This window comes from Nomascus leucogenys, chromosome 10 (assembly GCF_006542625.1).
Source record: "Nomascus leucogenys isolate Asia chromosome 10, Asia_NLE_v1, whole genome shotgun sequence".
In the NCBI taxonomy this organism is placed as follows: domain Eukaryota; kingdom Metazoa; phylum Chordata; class Mammalia; order Primates; family Hylobatidae; genus Nomascus; species Nomascus leucogenys.
The window spans coordinates 62,146,864-62,160,589 of record NC_044390.1 but is presented as its reverse complement, the minus strand read 5'-3'; the positions used below and the strand labels follow the sequence as shown (position 1 = coordinate 62,160,589).

Sequence of the window (13,726 nt, the reverse complement as noted above, 5' to 3'; positions counted from 1 at the left end):
TCTTCTGTCTCCTTGTTTCACTCTCAGTTTAAAAAATTTTTTCCCCCTCCGATATCCCCTTTATTTCTCTCTCCCCTTGCCCCTGAATTTATCAATATGTCACATATCTACCAATGATCTATTTATCATCTAGCTATCAATATTTATCTACCTCTCAATCATCTATCTACCAATCAATAACCATCAATTATCTCTCACCTCTCAATCATCTGCTATTTATAATCTATCAATCATCTATCAATCACCTGTCATCCATCAATCATGTATTTATCATCTACTTATCAATAGCTATCAACTATCTGTTACCTATCAATTTATTATCTACCAATTATCTATCAAAAATAATCTATCATCTACCTATCAGCTATCCACCAATCATCTATCAACTATCAATCATCTATCACCTGTCTTCTGTCTAAATATCATTTCTCTCTCATCTCATTCTCAGTTTCTGTCTCTCTGGCTTTTGGTCCTGATCTCAGCCCCTCTCTCTCTCTCCCTCCCTTCCTCCTCTACACCTGTCCAGCTTAACTGAGGCATAACTGACATAAAATAAACTGCACACATTTAAAGTGAATGTTTTGATAAGTTCTGATCATAACTTATTGAACCATCACCACAATCAACCTAAGGAACGTCCATCCATCACCCCCAAAACTTTTGTACTGGCCAGGTGTGGTGGCTCACGCCTGTAATCCCAGCACTTTGGGAGGCTGAGGCAGGTGGATCACCTGAGGTCAGGAGTTCGAGACCAGCCTGGCCAACATGGTAAAACCCCATCTCTACCAAAAATACAAAAATTAGCTTAGTGTGGTGGTGTGCGTCTGTAATCCCAGCTACTTGGGAGGCTGAGGCAGGAAAAATGCTTGAACCTGAGAGGCAGAGGTTGCAATGAGCCGAGATCACGCCATTGTACTCCAGCCTGGGCGACAGAGTGAGACTGCATCTCAAGAAAAACAACAACAACAACAACAGCAACAACAACTTTCCTCCTGCTCTTTTACAATTCCTTTTTCCCGGCCACTGCAAACACATTTTCATTCCCTGGCAACCGCTAATCTGATTCCCGTCCTTACAGATTAGTTTGTATTTTCTAGAATTTGTCTATAAAGGGAATCATATGGCATGTACTCTTTTCTTTGTCTGGATTCTTTCACTAGGCATAACTATTTTGCAATTTATACATGTTGCTGTATAATTTATTAATGTATTAATAATTCCTTTTTGTTGCTGAATAATATTCCATTGTTGGGATATATTTGTTAATGGACATGAGGGTTGTTTTCAGAGTTTGGCTATTACAAACAAAGCTGTTAATGAACATTTATTTGTGTACAAGTCTTCGTATAGACATATGCTTTTATTTCTCTTTGATAAATTACTAGGAGTGGGATGGTAGGGTCTTATGATAGGTGTGTGTAATTTTCAAAAAAATGGCCAAGCTATTTTCCACTAGCGCTTTATGAGAGTTCCAGTTCTGTCACATTTTCACCAACACTTGTTATGGTCAATCTTTTCAATTTTATCCATTCTTGTGACAAGTGGCCTCTCATTGTGACTTCCATGTACATTTCCCTAACAACTAATTTTGTTACATTTTTCCCTCTTACATTATTTTTACTTTCTTTGCAATCGCTTTTTCACTCAATATCTTGTAATCAGCATATAGGTTGTGAAGATTTTGAGATCTGCACAACATAGTAACTATAGTTAATAATAATGTAGATTTCAAAATTGCTAAGAGTATAGGTTGCCAATGTTCACACCACAAAGAAATAATAAGTACGAGAGGTGAGGGACATATTAATTAGCTTGATTGAGTCATTCCATAATTGTACATATACCAAAGCATCACATTGTATCCCCTAAATATATGCATTCATTATTTGTCAATTAATTAAAAATAAAATTATAAAAAGAAAATAGGAAAGCCACTCCGTAAACTGGGAGAAAATATTTGCAGAACATATATCCAGCAAAGGACTTGTGTATAGTAGCGTATGGTTTTGTAATATATTAAGAACTCTTACAACCCAATAGTAAGAAGACAAGCAACCGTTCCTTGCTCACCAGGACACCGCAGATCAGGCATGTGATGAGTCCCAGGAGTCCCGCCAAGCAGATGAGGATGATGGCCCAGAAGGGAAGGTCTGGGGAGACAAGGGCTGGGGTAAGCCACCTCCTGCCACGTCCCAGGGCTCCTTCTTGGACCGTATGTGGCCTGAGGATGGGCACAGCCCTGGGGAAGAGAGCTTAGTGGCTCAACACCTCATGCCTCTGATGCCCCCAAAAAGTGGGCCCCCAGCAAGCTAGGATCCCTGCTATCCCTTTACTCTGCCTCAGTAGTCTTTGCCGTGGGTTGGCAACTTTGATCCTCATCCAAGACTCTGTGTGCCTGGTGCTCTTGGACAAGGCAAAGCACCATCAGGTTGCCCCCTCCCTACCCTGGGCTGGGGCTTCTTTGAGACTTACCAGAATTCCCAGTTAAGGGCTCATTTCTGTTGGGAGAATACCCTAGAAATGAAAGAAATGGAGGGTGCATGTGAGTGTGTCTTATTCTTATTCTTTTTTTTTTTTGATGGAATCGTGCTCTGTTGCCAGGCTAGAGTGCAGTAGCGTGATCTTAGCTCACTGCAGCCTCTGCTTCCCGGGTTCAAGCAATTCTCCTGCTTCAGCCTCCCAAGTATCTGGGATTACAGGTGCCTGCCAAAACGCCCAGCTAACTTTTGTATGTAGTGATGGGGTTTTACCATGTTGGCCAGGCTGGTCTCGAACTCCTGACCTCATGATCCACCCACCTCGGCCTCCCAAAGTGCTGGGATTACAAGCCTGAGCCACCGCGCCTGGCCGAGTGTGTCTTATTCTTTTAAATACAATTTTACAAGCATACAAAAAAGCAGAGAGAAGAGTACAATAAATATTCATCACCTAGATTTAGTGATTTATATTTCCTCCAACTAAAACATATACATCCAATTTATGATTTACTGACATTTCAATGAAAGTAAATGTTTTCACTGAAGTTTTAGAGGCCAGTAGACATCATGACATCTCACTCCAAATATTTAAATTTGTATCTCCAAAAAATGAGGACACATGGCTACATAAGCCCAAAGCCATTATCCCACCACAAGAGTGTCATAAGTTAAATTCATGCCTCTGGGCATGGTGGACCTAAATTGGCCTGGGCCCAAGGGCAGTGGTGGAGAGAATGGATCATCACAGTTGGAAACTCATGGGATCTCTCTAAGTTTTAAAGTTTTCACCCAAAAGCTTTTTCTTCTGCCTAAAAACACATTTAAGCTCTCCTTCACTTGGTGGTTTTATCGTCATCTTTTAGAATTCACCTTCAATGTCATTTCCTCCAGGAAGCCTTCCCTGATGACCACACCCATGTATGAATAGGTTCACATCAAATAATTTATAATTGACAACTGCCTGTTCTTGTTATTCCTCATGACAGCATAAACTCCATGAAGATAGGGATGTAAAGCCATCATTGGGCATGGTGAGAAGGGTTACTGGTTCCTCTACTTCTACAACCCTGTTATAGCCAACTTCTTTTTTTTTTCTCAAGATAGAGTCTTGCTCTTTCACCCAGGCTGGAGTGCAATGATGTGATCTCATCTCACTGCAACCTCCACCTCCTGGGTTCAAGCGATTCTCCTGCCTCAGCCTCCCGAGGAGCTGGGATTACAGGCGCGTACCACCATGCCTGGCTAATTTTTTGTATTTTTAGTAGAGACAGGGTTTCACCATGTTGGCCAGGCTGTTTTTGAACTCCTGACCTCGTGATTCACCTGCTTCGGCCTCCCAAAGTGCTGGGATTACAGGTGTGAGCCACCGCGCCCGGCCTGTAGCCAACTTCTTAAAGATGTGGAAGACATACCAAGGGCTAACAAGCATATGAAAAAATGCTCGACATCACTAATAATCAGAGAAATGCAGGTTAAAACCATGATGAGATACCACCTTACACCATCAGAATAGCTGTTACTAAAAAGACAAAAAATAACAGATGTTGGAAAGGATGCAAGAAAAGCGAATTCTTACACACTGTTGGTGGGAATGTAATTTAGTACAATCTCTATGAAAAACATGGAGATTTCTCAAAGAACTAAAAATGGAACTACCATTTGATCCAGGAATCCCACAACTGGGTATCCTCACAAAGGAAAATAAGTGATTGTGTCAAAAAGACACCTGCACCTGTGTGTTCATCACAAAACTATTCACAATAGCAAAGATATGGAATCAACCTAAGTGTCCATCAATGGAGGACTGTGTAAAAAAAAATGTGATCTCTTTCTCTCTCTCTCTCTCTCTCTCTCACACACACACACACACACACACACACACACAATGCAATACCACTCAGGCATAAAAAAAGAATGAAATCATGTCTTTTGCAGCAACATGGATGGAAGTGAAGGTCATTATCTTAAGTCAAACAACTCAGATACAGGAAGTCAAATAGCACATGTATTTGACTAAATCATGCACAGACATGTCAGTGCTAAATAATGCATAGGCACGGGCATAGAGAGTGGAATAATAGGCAGTGGAGACTTGGAAGGGTTGGGGAGTGAAGGAGAGTGGATGATGAGAAATTACTCAATGGGTACAATGTACATTATTCAGGTAATGGATACCCTAAAAACCCAGACTTCCCCTCTGGGCAATAGATCTATGCAACAAAATTGCACTCGTGCCCCTTAAATATATATAAATAATAATTTTAAAAAGCAGTGTGCAATATGGAGCAGCCACAAGTGGCTTTTTAAATTAAAATTAAATAAAATTAAAACTTCAGTATCTCAGTTACATTAAGCACACTTCAAGCACTTAGTAATCACACGTGGCTTTGTGCTGAATGGCACAGATAGAAACATGTTCTATCACTGCAGAAAGTTCTATTGGATGGTGCTGATTCAAGGCAAGGTTTGGAAAACTACAGTCATGCTGGGTCCATGGCCTGTTTTTAGAAAGCCTATGAACTGATAACAATTTTAATTTTTTTAAAAAACAAATTGGAGCTGGGCGCGGTGGCTCACGCCTGTAATCCCAGCATTTTGGAAGGCCCAGGTGGGCAGATCACGAGGTCAGGAGATCGAGACCATCCTGGCCAACATGGTGAAACCTTGTCTCTACTAAAAATACAAAAAAAAATTAGCCAGGCATGGTAGCGGGCACCTGTAGTCCCAGCTACTCAGGAGGCTGAGGCAGGAAAATGGCATGAAGCCAGGAGGCAGAGCTTGCAGTGGGCCGAGATCATGCCACTGCACTCCAGCCTGGGTGACAGAGTGAGACTCTGTCTCAAAAAAAAAAAAAAAAAAAAAAAAAAAAACAGCAACAACAAACAAACAAACCAAAAAACCAAATTGGTAAAACAAGAAAAAGAAAAACCTGTGACAGGCATGGGAAAGGCTTGTTGATTCTGAAGGATCAACAGTGCTCTCTTGCACAACAATAATTCAGAACCAAGGACAGTGCACACCGGCATTGGAAGGTCCCATCTAAAACGTTATTCACATTTGACTTGAAAAGAACCTTGTATGAAATCTAGTTATTCCTTCTGCAAATATGAGTTGAGTGTTTATTATGGGCCAGGCAGAATATGGGGTTCTTGGAATATAGTGGTGAAAGAGCAGACAGTTACTCTCTGTTACATTCCTGATACATGGTACAATGTATATAACTATTCTTTGAACGGGTAAAATTGGATATGCAAAGTTGAGCCACCTTGAAGCCATCTCTGGAGTTGGAAAATAGGTCCATCCTACCACATTTGTTGAGGATGAATCACATACAACTTGAAACTGGAAGCCCTTATTGACCTGCTGAGGCAGGAGGATCACTTGTGGCCAGGAGTTAGAGACCAGTCTGGGCAACATAGTGAGACCCTGTCTCTACAAAAAATTTAGAAATTAGCAAGGCATGGTGACACATGCCTGTAGTTCCAGCTACTCGGGAGGCTGAGGTGGGAGGATTGCTTGAGCCCAGGAGTTCAAGAATGCAGTGAGCTATGATTGCACCACTGTACTCCATTCTCGGTAACAGAGCAAGACCCAGCCTCTAAAAGAAAAAAACAAACACAAAAAATCAGAGCCAGGTGCAGTGGTGCCTGCCTTCCTGTAATCCCAGCACTTTGGGAGGCTGAAGCAGGTGGCATGCTTGAGCTCAGGAGTTCAAGACCAGCCTGGGCAATGTCGTAAAACCCCATCTCTAGAAAAAATACAAAAATTATCCAGGTGTGGTGGGGCATGGCTGTAGTCCCAGCTAATTGGGAGGCTGAGGTGGGTGGATTGCTTGAGCCCAGGGGATGAGGCTGCTGTGAGCTGAGATCATGTCACTGCACTCCAACCTAGGTGACAGAGTGAGACCCTCTCTCAAAAACAAACAAACAACACAACAGAACAACAACAACTAATCAGGGTAATTATTTAACACTGCAGCTGCCTAGGGGTGGAGGAGCAATACCATCTAGGGCAGGCAAGATGGGAAGCAAAAACCAAGTGGCTTGCTAAATACAGAGAGATAAGAAGTCCAGAGAGGAGATGTGACTAGCCTGAGGTCACAGAGCTGGCCAGAAGAGGGCAAATGCCTCCCATATCCCTTGGGCGTCCTTTTCTTTCCTTCAGTGATGGGTAAAGCCTAGGAGAGCTAAGCCACATTCTCCTAGGCTGAGAAAGCTCGATGATGAATCATTCCAAAGCCTTCAGACTCCCAGGGAAGGACCCAGGTGAGGAAGTGGGAGCTTCCACCTCAGCCCCAATGACCCAGGGAACTTTACCATCCACAAGGACACTGCTCCTGTCCAGGGTGAAGTTCTGCAGCTGGGTACCATTCCGGGTCATCCGCAGGAATTCCTCATAGATGGCAACTCTGTCTACTCTCCGAGCCAGTGGCGAGAAGTTACACAGGGAGTCCACCCCGGTGTGGTGGCTGTTGGGGACAGACCTGGAAGGGGACAGGGATAAGCAAAGATATCTGCAATTTTATCACGATTCTAGGCTTTCTCCTTCTAGGCTCTTCCTGCAGGAACTTTCTGCAATGATGTAAACATTCTATGTCGGCCAGGCACAGTGGCTCATGCCTGTTATCCCAGCACTTTGGGAAGCCAAGGCGGGTGGATCACTTGAGATCAGAAGTTCGAGACCAGCCTGGCCAACAAAGTGAAACCCCATCTCTACTAAAAACACAAAAATTAGCTGGTGTGGCGGCGCTCCCCCATAATCCCAGCTACTTGGGAGGCTGAGACAGGAGAATCGCTTGAACCTGGGAAGTGGAGGTTGCAGTGAGCTGAGATTGTGCCACTGCATTCCAGCCTGGGCAACAGAGGGAGACTCTGTCTTAAATAAATAAATAAATAAAGTAATAGCCACAGGGAGAACATTTCTGGAATGTTGGGGTAATGACTTCTGAATACCCATAAAATCAATGAGAACATTGGCCAAAATAGTCTAAATCAATTTTTCCAGAAGTCTAGAAGTAAACCAAAGGCTTGCAAAAATTCAAGGGGTGTTAAGGAAAGTGTTAAATTTCAGTAGAAAGAGCAAGCTTTGTGGCATTTTAACTTGCATTATTTCCACAGTGCTCTTTCAAGATCCTCAGTATTTTATTATTATTATTATTATTATTTTTTGAGACAGGCCCTGGCTCTGCTGCCCAGGCTAGAGTGCACGGCACAATCTCAGCTCACTGCAACCTCCGCCTCCTGGGCTCAAGCCATCCTCCCACCTCAGCCTCCTAAGTAACTGGGACTACAGCACATGCCACTATGCTCAGCTGATTTTTGTATTTTTTGTAGAGATGGGTTTTCACCATATTGCCCAGGCTGGTCTCAAACTCCTGAGCTCACGCGATCTGCCCACCTTGGCCTCCCAAAGTGCTGGGATTACAGTCGCGAGCCACCGCATCCAGCAAGATCCTCCGTAATTTTGAAAACCAGCAGCCTCAGAATCATGATAGCTGTGAAAACCAGCCACTTAGCAGTCAAAATAGCTTTAGAGTTCTGCAGACATCAATCCGCAGAACATTGTCACTATTTGATCTGTTTGGCAGCTCCTTGAAAAAGCCCTATTCTCAGGGCTTATCTTTATTTGTTCTGACTCAGAATTTGTTTAGTGAGGAAAGCCTGTTCTCAGGGAAGTTGTCAAAAAAAAAAAAAAAATCATTGGTACCCGCCCATTGGAAATGATACCTCTCATTGAAAAAGCACAGTTAGACTGCTGGATTCTAAGTCATCTGGTTTTAGTCCCCTCCTTCCCTCATCTTCCATGGGTCTTGATTTCAGCAGCTGATGTCTTAATGCAGTAGATTCTACACTCTACACTCCATGGCCTCAGCACCAGGTACCTTTATGTCTGCTGAGATTTACACCAGCTCTCTTGAGTGTTGAAGCCAGTTGGGCTCCAGCTTTAGGAAAAAGCTGGTTTTTAGTTAACAGCTCTCTATTTCTAGGGCTGTCTTCCATCAAAGCTATGGCTTGGGGACACTTCTATTTAAAGGACAGCAGAAGTTCCTAGAGTCATTAGGTTGTGAGTTAGAACTCACCTGAATGTTGAGACTTGACAGTCAGAAAAATAACTCTTAATGCTGCTATTTCGGAAGAGTTGGTTGAGCTGAAAGACAGGGCGATGTTTCTTAGGTCAGAATCCTGGCCCCAGTAGCATCAGAGAATTTTCAGCCACTGAGCACACTTCCCCATCTATTTTGCTTCTTGTCATGACAACCACTTGCCCAAGTATGTATATCAAAGGACATGCTCTTCTAGGGTATGACTTAGCTGTGTGACCTTGGGTCAGCTACTGAACCTCTCTGTGCTTGTATCTTAAATGGGAATAAGAACCTGTCTTTGTGGATTGTTATAAAAAGTCACCCAGTATGTATAAGTCAGTTTCTGCATGGCAACAGAGTGGACACACCACCCCCTTCTCACCGCGTCCTCAATATTCCTTTTGTTCCTGTGGTAATTGGTGGTGCCTGGTTGGGCTATGTCCCGGGAATATGGTAGGTTGGTGATGGTGAAATTCAGGTAGAAGTGCTGGGTGCTGGAGCTGCTTGTTGGTTGATAAACTGATGACTCCATTTCTAGAATTTAAAAAAAAGTATGTAAAAATCCACTATCAAGGCAGGGTTTTAAGAAAGAGATTATTCCAGCTAGCTTACTTATTCCTGGCAGTGTGAGCTGAGCTAGGTGTTTTTTTTTTTTTGTTTTTTTTTTCGCAGGGGGGTCATTTGTTTTGTTTTCTTTTTGAGACAGTTTCACTCTCTTTGCCCAGGCTGGAGTGTAATGGCATGATCTTGGCTTACCGCAACCTCCACCTCCTGAGTTCAAGCCATTCTCCTGCCTCAGCCTCCTGAGTAGCTGGGATTACAGGCATGCACCACCTTGCCTGGATAATTTTTTTTTTTTTGTATTTTTAATAGAGACAGCATTTCTCCATGTTGGTCAGGCTGGTCTCGAACTCCCGACCTCAGGTGATCCACCCGCCTTGGCCTCCCAAAGTGCTGGGATTACAGGTGTGAGCCACCACACCCGGCTGGGCTAGGATTTTAAAGGTGGGATGGAGGGTTTAAAGGTAGGAGGAGGTAAATGGTCAGGAAAATGGGGTGGATGGATGGATGGGTGAATGGATTGATGGATGGATGGATGGACAGATGGATGGATGGATGGAAGGACAGATGGTGTCTGAGAGATGACTGGAAGGATAGAAAAATGGATGTCTGGAAAGATAGACGAGTGGATCACTGGATGAGTCAACAGGCAAATTTAGCCAAAACCAGTAGCCAGCAGAGTCTGCAGCTTGACCATGAAGCCTCTGCTGAGGTACTTGGAGGAGATTTTCTTATCAGGAGGTATGGACTAACAAGGTCATCATCTGACCTCGACCTCTATCCCTGTAGGGAATGCTTGTTCAAACTTCCTCCTCCAACCCAGAGGGACATGGAAAATTCACAAAGCCAAGACTATGGCTGCAGGTCTAAAAACAGGCCAAGGACTCAGCATTCTTCCTCCCACTGAGATGTTGCCCCTCACCACCTCAGGGGACCAGCCCGAATTTGGGGCAACCTTCCTTCATGAATGAGGAGAAAAGCTTGAACCAAGACCCATGGAGACTGAAATGGGCACTGGATTCAAAGACACATACTTGTAGGAGGCTCATCTGCACCAGGTTCATTGTAACCTAGAAACAAAGAAGTCACACATAAGAGGAAGTGGCGGAACCGTCCCAGATACTCCATGCCTGTGTCCATATGGGGCCCCTGCCTGGATGCCTTTCCCTTTGTGTATCTGGAGATTATGGATACATTTATGTATCATCTAATATTTGACTTAAATGTGTTCACCACTAGAAAGAATTTCCTGATATTTCAGTTAGCACTGACCCTTCCCTACTCACGTCTCTAGCATGCCTCCTATGAGAGGCTCTCACTACCTTTGTGTTCACAAGTCTATCCTCCCATCCATCCATAACCCCCGCTCCCCCTTCCAGGCCTCCTCCAATCTGTTCCTCCACCCAGCGAATGTTTATTAAGGGTTTACTATGTGCAAGGCTCCCTTTACATTTGGGGAATTTAGGGTAGAACAAAATAGTCTCCGCCCCTCTGGAGATTACATTAGGACAGGATGCACATGTAACCTATCTCTGTCCCTGGGGCCAGGCACAAGGCCTGGTTAATAGTAGCTGCTTGGTAAATCTAAATGAAGGAACAAAATGAAGCATATAAGTTGTGCAGTTTACAAGGGGGAACAGCTCCCCGCAACAGCCACGTTGAAGGGACTGGATGTCAACTCAGTTCATCAAGACCCAACCTGCACCTGTGTGTTTATCACAGCACTATTCACAATAGCAGAGATGTGGAATCAACCTATATGTCCATCAACAGATGAATCCATAAAGAAAGTGTGGTACATATGCACAATGGAACACTATTCAGCCATAAAGAGAAATAAAACCATGCTGCTGAGGTTGCAGAGAAAAAGGAGTGTTTATACACAGTTGGTGGGAGTGTAAATTAGTTCATCCACTGTGGAAAGCAGCAGGGCGATTCCTCAAAGAGCTAAAAACAGAACTACCATCCGACCCAGCAATCCCATCACTGCATATATGCCCAAAGGAATATAAATTTTTCTATAATAAAGACACATGTTCATTGAAGCACTATTCCCAATAGCAAAGACATGGAATCTACTTAAATGCCCATCAAGGATAGACTGGATAAAGAAAATGTGGTACATATACACGATGGAATACTATGCAGCTATAAAAAACAATGAGATTATGTCCATTGCAGGAACGTGGATGGAGCTGGAGGTCATTATCCTTAGCAAACTAATGCAGGAACAGAAAACCAAATACTGCCTGTTCTCACTTATAAGTGGGAGCTAAATGATGAGAACACATGGACACACAGAGGGGAACAACAGACAATGGGGCCTAACTGAGGTTGGAGGGTGGTGGGTGGAGGGTGGAGGGTGGGAGGAGGGAGAGGATCAGAAAAAATAACTAATGAGTACTAGGCTTAATACTTGGGTGACGAAATAATCTGTACAACAAACCCTGTGACATGAGTTTAACTTACAGAAAATCTGCACGTGTATGTCTGAACTTAAAAGTTAGAAAAAAAGAATGAATCCATGTCTTTTGCAGCAACATGGATTAAACTGAAGTCACCTTAAGTGAGACAAGTCAGACACAGACAGACAAATATCACATGTTCTCAATCATAAGTGGGAGCTAAGCAATGTGTAGACAAGAACTCAGAGAGGGGAATGATAGATAAAGGAGGCTTGGAAGGGTGAGGGGGTAGGAATGGGGTGGGTGATGAGAAACGACTTAATGGATACAATGTATGTTATTGGAGTGATGGATACTCAGAAAGCTCTGACTTTACTACTGTGCAATCTATGCATGTAACAAAATTGCACTTGTACCCCATAACTGTATACATACAATGATGATGAGGAGGAGGATAGTAATAATAATAATAAAGAACATCAAGACCCAGACTAGCCAAAAACTTAACTGTGGGCATGGGCAAGTCCCTTCCCCTCTCTGTGCCTCAGTTTCCCTCTTTGCTAAAATAAGAGTAATGAAAGCCCAGGATGTCTCTCTACATCCCGGTACCTACCTAAAGGTACCTCATATAAGTGATACGGGGTGCCCACCTCATGGGGTCATGATGATAAGCACTGTTCTTGGGTTGGCGGTGGAGGGGATGAAAGGGGAGCTATTTTGTCAATTCTCCACAGTCATGCTTTGCCTCTCAGAACCCCATTTAGGGGATGCCTTCTTAAATGCTGTCTTTCCCTGAGTTCTAGACCAATGCTGAGGCCCAGTGTGCCTGAAGCTTAGATCCCATAGATCTTCCTGGTACAGGTGCCTCATGTAGGAGAGAAGCCCATCCCTCCTCAATGGTGAGAAGAAAGCAGGGAGGGGAAACGTGTTTGTTCTGTTTTGAGACAAGAATCGTGCTCTGTCACCAGGCTGGAGTGCAATGGTGCGATCTCGGCTCACTGCAACCTCCACCTCCTGGGTTCAAGCGATTCTCCTGCCTCAGCCTCCCAAGTAGCTGGGACTACAGGCGTGCACCACCACACCCAGCTAATTTTTGTATTTTTACTAGAGACGGGGTTTCACCATGTTGGCCAGGGTGGTCTCAATCTCTTAACATGATCCACCTGCCTCGGCCTCCCAAAGTGCTGAGATTACAGGCGTGAGCCACTGCGCCTGGCCGGAAATGTGTTTTTTGTCCCTCAAGTGCCCCCACCAGGAAGACTCTTCTGTGAGTTAAACACGTGGAGTGGATCATAGCACTGAATGCTGACAAGTGGAGTTCATATCCTGGTTCCACCACTGTCAAGGTAAATTGCTTAGCCTGTCTAAGCCTCAGTTTCTTCATCTGTAAAATGGGATTAATCAAAGTCCAACCTTGCATGGTGATTATGGGAGGGTCAGTGGTAACGCCAAGACTTGAACCCCAAGTCTTTCCCTAGAGAACCAGCAAACAGACACTCTCCTGGACTGCAGTGGGGGCTGGGGGGTGAGGCAGGGAGATGGGGCTGAGAGCTGCTCACCGTTAAGGTAGAGGCTGTCTTTGTCCAGAGAGTAGGGGCCCAGCCGGGTGATGCCGTGGGTCTGCTGGCTCAGCTCATGGAACACCTGCTTGATAGGCAGACCTGGGCTGCTGAGGGGCCGCAGGTAGGTGCAGAGGAGGTCCACCTGTGTCTCAGCGCCGTTCTTCACAGACCTGAGGAGAGAGAGGTGCAGCTTTGGGGGATGAAGGCCACCTGGCGCCTCTCCACTTGTGGTCACTGCACAACTCACAGTCCAAATTTTGGTCTCATTGACAAAATGCAGTTTCTCCACCTGGCCTTATCTATCATCTCAGGATCTTTGCAATTGCTGTTACCTTTGTCTGGAAGCTTCTCCCGATTTCTCCTTACCTGGATAACTTCCTGGTCATCCTCCAGGTCTCAGCTTAGAGGACTCCCTCCTCCTCCTCGTCCTCCTCCTCCTTTTCTTCCTCCTCCTCTTCCTCCTCCTATCTTCCTAGGCAAGGTCAGGAGCCTCCTCTGGGTCCCACAATCCTCCACTCTTCCCCTGTCACTGCCCTGGTCACCCTCTATGTAATCATAAATTATTTGTTCCTGTTCCTACCAGAACGTGGTCTCCACGAAGGAGGAAATGAACCAGTTTAGCTTACTCTTATTGTATCG

At 44.4% G+C, this 13,726-nt stretch overlaps 1 protein-coding gene across 1 annotated transcript in view; it reads right to left on the bottom strand.

Moving 5' to 3' along the window:
• The window catches only part of MUC16 (mucin 16, cell surface associated), a 132,472-nt gene that overhangs the window by 269 nt on the left and 118,477 nt on the right, over positions 1–13,726 (bottom strand). The window contains exons 68-74 of the mRNA XM_030821778.1: positions 13,085–13,257; positions 10,155–10,190; positions 8,942–9,093; positions 8,557–8,624; positions 6,794–6,960; positions 2,473–2,514; positions 2,071–2,150 (exon numbers count right to left, since the gene is read on the bottom strand). Of these exons, the coding sequence (XP_030677638.1) occupies positions 2,071–2,150; positions 2,473–2,514; positions 6,794–6,960; positions 8,557–8,624; positions 8,942–9,093; positions 10,155–10,190; positions 13,085–13,257 (718 nt within the window). The remainder of the gene's footprint in view (positions 1–2,070; positions 2,151–2,472; positions 2,515–6,793; positions 6,961–8,556; positions 8,625–8,941; positions 9,094–10,154; positions 10,191–13,084; positions 13,258–13,726) is intronic.